The sequence below is a fragment of the Chionomys nivalis genome, chromosome 25, assembly GCF_950005125.1.
Source record: "Chionomys nivalis chromosome 25, mChiNiv1.1, whole genome shotgun sequence".
Classification (NCBI taxonomy): domain Eukaryota; kingdom Metazoa; phylum Chordata; class Mammalia; order Rodentia; family Cricetidae; genus Chionomys; species Chionomys nivalis.
In genome coordinates this window covers 358278-365566 of record NC_080110.1, presented here as the reverse complement: position 1 = coordinate 365566, position 7289 = coordinate 358278, and the positions used below count along the sequence as shown (strand labels likewise).

Genomic DNA, 7289 nt, shown 5'->3' with positions numbered 1-7289 from the left:
TTGCCCCCAGATGAGCACTTGTGCTTAGGCTATGCCCAGTTAAGGAGAGATGATATGTGATGAATAGTAACTGATGTTAATTGGAGCTTGGTTCATGTTAGACAAGGAAATGAAAGACTACAGACTTGAAATAAAGTAAAAGTTCAGTTTTAAACTTTGTGGAAAACATGCAAAGAAATGGAAAGAGAATAGCAATGCTTGAAACTTTTATGTACAACAGTCTTGTGGGCTGGAAAAGTGCTTAAAACAATGTTTTCTTCATTTCCCCAAAATAGAATTTGGAATTTGAATGGAAATGATAGTGAATACATATGTGTGTGTGTGTGTTTGTGTGTGTCTTGGCAATAAGATACACACATTTACATACAATGTTTCACAAACACAAGAAGACAAACAATGCATATTCTCACTAATATATCAAAGTCAAAGCATTTGATCTCACTGAGGTTGAGAGTAAAATAGTCACAGACGCTAGGCTGGTTGGAAAAGAGGAAGAATAAGATGAAGTTAGATAACAGGAACCAAACTACACTTATTTAGCAACAGTCGGTTCTAAATACAGTAGGTGACTATGCTCACAACAATTTGTTATGTATTTTATGAAGAACAACAGAGGAGTTAAAGAGTCTCAACACAAGTGGATGACAAATATTTTTAACGGGGTTGAAAAACTTGCTATTCTGATTTGAATACTGACTTTGTTTATTGTATTGAAGCAACATCATAAATAAATATAGTAATTATGCCAATTAAACTTTGAAGCAGAAGAAAATTGACTATCTTAAGTTTTATTAATTTAAGAAAGAGAAAAAAATGTCCAAGAAACAGCATCAGACATTGTTTTTAAAAACACAAATCACCAGGCTTATGGATCACCAGCTTTGCACATTTGACCCCAGAGCTTCTTCATAACCTTTTTGACCTCCTCATTTCTGAGGGTATAGATTAGAGGGTTCAGCATAGGTGTTACCAGGGTACAAAATACAGTCACGGATTTGTCAGTGGGGAAGGAAGTCATAGGCCTTAGGTACAGGTATGAACAAGGTACAAAGAATAAGACAACAACAGTGACATGAGAAGCACAGGTAGACAGGGCCTTGCGACGTCCTTCTGAACTGTGATTCCTCAGGGAGTGAAGGATGACTATATAGGAAGCAACCAGCATAGAGAAAGTAAGGAAACACAGTGACCCACTGTTGGCAGCAATCAGGGGCCCCAGAGTGTGAGTGTCAGTGCAGGCCAACTTGAGAAGTGGTATTAAATCGCATATAAAGTGGTTGATGTTATTTGGGCCACAAAACGGTAACTTGGCCATAAATAAAATCTGTATTCCTCCATGGATGAATCCCAAAATTATAGCAGCTCCCACCAAGAATACACACAAAGGTCGGCTCATGATGGTTATGTAGTGCAAGGGCTTGCAGATGGCTACATAACGATCATAGGCCATGGCAATCAGCAAGATGATTTCAGCTCCTGCAAAAAAATGCTCAGCAAAAAGCTGGGTCATGCAGCCATTGAAGGATATGCTGCTCTTCTCAGAGATCAAGTCATAGATCATTTTGGGTGCTATGGAAGAAGAGTAGAAACCATCTATGATGGACAAGTAGGACAGAAAAAAGTACATGGGAGTAGCCAGGGCCGGGCTGATGAAGATGGTGACTGAGATGAGTGTGTTACCTGCCAGTGTGATCAAATAGATTATTAAGCACACAATAAATAAGAGTTTCTTCAGATCTGGATCTTGAGTCAAGCCCAGGAGAATGAATTCTGTGACATTGCTCATCCTTTCCATCAGTTTTGTTCAGGCTCTGAGCATATGGTCATCTGAAAAGAAACCATAGGGTGTCTCAGTGATGATATTTAAAAAGAAACACTGAAATACTCCATCATCTCATTACTTCTGGTCCCAGAAGTTGATGTAGCTGTATTACTTCTCACCTTTGCCGATAGTATCACGTCCCATGCAGTAATAAAGAACAGAAGTAGGTTGTATCATTTCTAATGAGTTTTCACGGAATAATGACAGGACATTAAAATTACTAAAAGAACCCCCTTTTTTCCTATTTGGTTGCCTTGTCCAGCCTCAATATGAGTGCTTTTACTTTGCCTTATTGTATACTGTTTGGTCCTGTTTGATTATTGATATTGGAGGCCTGCTCTTTTCTGAAGAGGAAAATAAGGTGGAATGGGTCTGGGAGCAGAGTGGGGAGGTGGTGGTAGAGCTAGGAGGAGAGTGGAAGAAGGCGAAAATGTTGTTTGGATGTATTATATGAGGGAAGAATCTATTTTCAATAAAAGGAAACCCAACAGCCGGGCAGTGGTGGCGCACGCCTTTAATCCCAGCACTCAGGAGGCAGAGGCAGGCGGATCTCTGGGAGTTCAAGGCCAGCCTGGTCTACAAGAGCTAGTTCTGGGACGAGCATCAAAGCTACAGAGAAACCCTGTCTCGAAAAACCAAAAAAACAGTCATAATTAATAACATAGGTCACTTCCAAATTCTAACCAGTCCCTCATATTTCATTGTGTTTTTTTGGAAGGTAAATAGCAATATCAATTATTTTGAAGTTATGTTTCTCTACTAATGTCAATTTGGAAATAGCAATATTCTAAGAAAGTCAACTGTGGACACCATACTAAAACAAATCTTTCTAAATTGAAAGTACATGCACTCTGTGTCCTATTGTTCCTCTCTATCACAAGAATGCTATACCCCTAAAGACAGACATTGCTGTAGACTGAACTTTGTCATTTCTGAATGTCCCAGATCTATCTTTGTTACAGTACTCTAAATGTCCCTCATTTCAATGCTACTGGTTTCATGCCCAATTCACACCTACCCTTTCATGTTCTTTTCATCTATATATTTAAATGAATACATGTAAGTGGTACAAAGCCTTCTTAGGGGCACTCAGAATCTATAAAGAAATGTGTTTGAATTTAAACTTCTAACATATCTAGTCTAGTAATATGTTTCTATTAGGCTAAACTGTCTGCTACACTCACATTTACAAATGACATAGCAGAGGCTTAGGTAACCATATGATATTACATAAATGAGAGAATCAGATAATATCATAAGCTTTTCCTTTTTCAGAATAACTTCAGTGAAAAATAAGATGAACTTGTAGTTTTCATTGTCAAGTGACAGAAATTTTTTTTTTTTTTTTTTGGTTTTTCGAGACAGGGTTTCTCTGTGGTTTTGGAGCCTGTCCTGGAACTAGCTCTTGTAGACCAAGCTGGTCTCGAACTCACAGAGATCCGCCTGCCTCTGCCTCCCAAGTGCTGGGATTAAAGGCATGCGCCACCACCGCCCAGCAAGTGACAGAAATTTTGAGGCTATAGCAGTGTATACTTTTAAATGAACTATATTTGGCTTTTCAAGAGCTGTCAATGCTCAGATTTTAATCTTTCTCTGTCCAATTTTTTCTTCTTTCCTCATTATCTGTCAAAAATGCCACATAATTTTTTACAACATTTTGGCTACCAAGATCAGAATCCTGACCTCTCGCCCCCAATAAAAGTGAGAAAAAATACATTTGGTTTTTCAGGATGGCTAAGTCCCTGAGGGTCTCTATTCTTTTTATGGCTCTTGTAGATGGAAGGTTTGTTGCTAATAGTTCTCAATGGGTTTACTTCATTCACAAATCCTAACTTCAAAGTGACTTGTGGAAATCATGAACAGTGGGAAAACTTCAAATGGTTACAAGGTTCACAGTATACTTGTGAGATGTTATAGAAATACCTTTATTCCCAATACTACCAGATTTAGATGAGTTACAGAAAGTATTTTCTATGGATAAGTTGATGTTATCGTGTGACACTTAGGAATTTTCATAGCTTAAAATACTAAACTTTAAGTGCTATTAACTTATTCAGTGAGAATAAGTCAATCTATTTAAAAATTAAGGGGAAAGATGTAGTTTAAACTGACCTGGGTCTAGTTGGTTGTGGATTCCTGTTTGTAGATTGAATACATCATTTTTTTCCTGGGCATATACAGCATGGTATTCAGTGAACTCCATAAACTGAAACTGGAATTAATATTTTTATAGACACTATCCAATTTAGATGTTATTATCCCGTTCAAAGCCAAGATTGCTCCAAATATAAGCTATGGAATAGACCTTGCAACATTTTGATAATTCTAGCACCTCATTCTTATGACCTTTCTTTGTTTTCTTATTAAAATCAATCAAAAGGCAAACATTATTGAGATCAGGACATACCACTATATTCAACTACAAAATAAGTAAATAAACAATTTGATTTTCTTTAAATATTTGGCTTGAGCTTTGCTTCCTAAGTATTTATGAACCCTGTGCAGAGAGAATTCCTATAATACTTAACTAAAATTCCCCTTTATCTCTGTCTTCATAGACACTCACCAACTTCAATTGCAGCTTCGCCTAAACAAATCTTCATTTGTTGATATATGCTTGCTTCAGTCGCTGGCTCACTAACTACTCTTGATCTTTTTGATTCTTCTTTGATCTAAAGAAAACTTTAAGTCAGTAGTTCTCAACTAGTGGTTTGAGACTTCCTTGGGAGGGTTGCCTAAGACAATTGGAAAACAAAGATATTTACATTACAATTCATAACAGTAGAACAACTATAGTTATGAAATAGCAATGAAAATAATTTAATGGTTGGGGAGCACCACAACATGCGAGTTGCTACTGTATTAAAGAGTTGTTGCATTAAGAAGGTTGAGAAACACTGATTTAAATAGATTTTGACAGTCTGTAGAAACTGGTTATGCTTTGGCCTCTCAAACACCCAGAGGATTGGTAAATAATTAAGGCTGAAGTCTTTGCCAAAGTAGCTGTCATGATCTTTGGGTTACTCCCATTTGGCACCCACAAAAATCATTAGCAAGGACTAGTTTTAGAAATGCATCTGGCATTAGGTAGAAATCTAGGTTGTAATTTAAAGTAAACTCAGTTGCAGGACTTTGGAAGCTTTCTTCTTTTTTTTTTTTTTTTTTTTTGTGATTGTGACATTGTGGAACCTGGACCATGAATGGAAATGTTAGTATTCCAAATTATGTGCTTGATTACTACTACAGATTGTGATGTATTTTGTTTATTTTATTTTACCTTATCAGTGAGTGACTGAAGATATTAAATGGCAGAATTACCAGCATCAAAGATTGTGTAGAAATTAAGAAAATTCAAATAACTGCCTTCTTCTGCTGAACCAAGGGCCATGTATCTTTTTCTCTTTACTGGCAGAGGATGCTTAGTGGTGCTCTAGATCAGTATTCATAGAGAAAGTCACACACCCAAGGATTTGGGTAAAATATATGTCAGTTGGGGCAGAAGCACAAAAAAACTCTACAAATGAGATTCTACTATTTTCTCTTCTCCAGCTTCCAAGCTGATAAAGAACTGATTGTAACTGCAAGTGGAATCTTTGTTCTTTCTTAACAACTTTTGATTTTAAATAAAATTAGCAAATACTCCTAAATTCCAGGGCTCACAAGGCAAAGCTTTTGGCTCCATGACTGGTGGTCATCCTTTCCTGTTATTTAGTTTGTTTCTGTGCCTTTGTTTGATATCAACCTCACTCATGAGGCCCTCTTCCTTTTCATTTCTAAAGTCATTTTATATATATATATATATGTATGTATGTATGTATGTGTGTATACATGAATATGTATATAAATCCATAGAATGCTATTTTAATTAGTTTAAGTGCAAAGTTAAGTGACATTAAGCACATTCATTATTGTAAGACATCTAGATCAACAATTTCTAGAAAACTTTCTTGTTTTCTTATTTCTTAAGCAGATATTCACTTATCTTTTGTTTTGTAACTTCCTGGCAGATACTGTGCTAGTTTCTGTCTATATGAATCCGTCCACACTAGGTACATTGTATATTGAAATAACACAGTATCTACCCTATGCACACTTCCTTGTGGGATGGTGGTGGTAAGGATTAAAATCATGGCTTTGTTGATAATAACACACAGGTATTTTATGTGTATATCCTATTCCATCAATTCTAGTGAATTTTTGGTTAATTTGATCTGGAGTAAGTTCCAGAATTATATTAATTTTTTAGATTGTCTCTGTAATAAAGGGTCTCCTGTGAAAGGCAATCTCAGAAGTAGATGTCTTAGAGCCATTCTGCAAAATACTTATACAAAAATTTTTGCTTTTTAAAAATGTTTCATTTCAAGTAAGATAATCCAGACTCAAAAAACTTTTCTCTTCTATATATATATATATATATATATATATATATAGAGAGAGAGAGAGAGAGAGAGAGAGAGAGAGAGAACTATGGTTACAGACTTTGACATTGGACAGCAGATTATGGGAGGGGAAAAGGTGCTAATGAAGATTGGGGAGAGCAATATGGTAAAGGTGACTTGAAAGCAGCAAGCATTCTCTGAGGAATGGAGTATGGGAAGGGAGGATCCTGTGTTAGGAGAATGAGAGGGAGAAGTACAGAACAAACTGATTTTTAATGCCATAGACTGAACTCATATTGTGTATGCTAATTAAATTAAAAAACAAAAACAACAAACTCGTTCTATACTTCTGAATGATAAGTTGACACAGACAGATTAAAAGTCAGTCACTGCCTAAGAGAGATATTTGCAGTCTATTCCATAGCTGAAACAGTGGAATACAAAAAGCACTTTTACAAAGATGAACGCAAAGTTAATCAACTAGTAGATGAGCACATGAATGATGAAGACCTTATGGTTCATAGACACACATATGATAAGAATATTGTCAGAAGATGTGTAACTTCAGTTCAAGACATTTGACCTTGACAGTGGGAGTGTTATTAAAGATGAGAACTGGCAGCTCTCTCTTACACTGCTGGTAACATACCCACTACAAGAAGTCATTTGATGCTGCCTATGCATTAAAAATGAGACTTAAATGTTTGGTTTTCTTAAATATTTTAAGGAATCTTCCTCATGAATGTGCTACAGAAACATGTACAAGTATATTCACCATAGAATTTTTTTAATAAAACATGTTTTTGGGGTGTGATAAAAGAGAGAAATAGTTAAGTGAATGAATGCATCAGTAACATATAGCTGATATGGTTGGCTATTTTATAGCAATGCAGCAAAAGGGAAATCAGGTCTATATTTATCAATAGAGATGTGTCTGTAAAACAACACAGGGTGAAACAGTACCTGAAGGCTGATATAAACTGGTTATTATCCCAGCACTTGGGATGGAGACAGGAGGATCTTTTATTTAATATTAATTAAATTTATTCATTTATTTTACATCCAAAATGCAGTTTTCTATATCTTCT

General features: G+C 35.9%; 1 protein-coding gene across 1 annotated transcript; it reads right to left on the bottom strand.

Moving 5' to 3' along the window:
- Positions 1–865: 865 nt before the first annotated feature.
- On the bottom strand, positions 866–1798 carry LOC130866168 (olfactory receptor 4C45-like). The gene has a single exon (XM_057757399.1). The coding sequence runs from the start codon at positions 1793–1795 to the stop codon at positions 866–868; it is 930 nt and encodes a 309-aa protein (XP_057613382.1). The 5' UTR covers positions 1796–1798.
- Positions 1799–7289: the final 5491 nt, after the last annotated feature.

Coding starts and splice junctions, on each gene's coding strand:
- LOC130866168 (XM_057757399.1), bottom strand. CDS start 1,795: ATGGAAAGGATGAGCAATGTCACAGAATTCATTCTCCTGGGCTTGACT.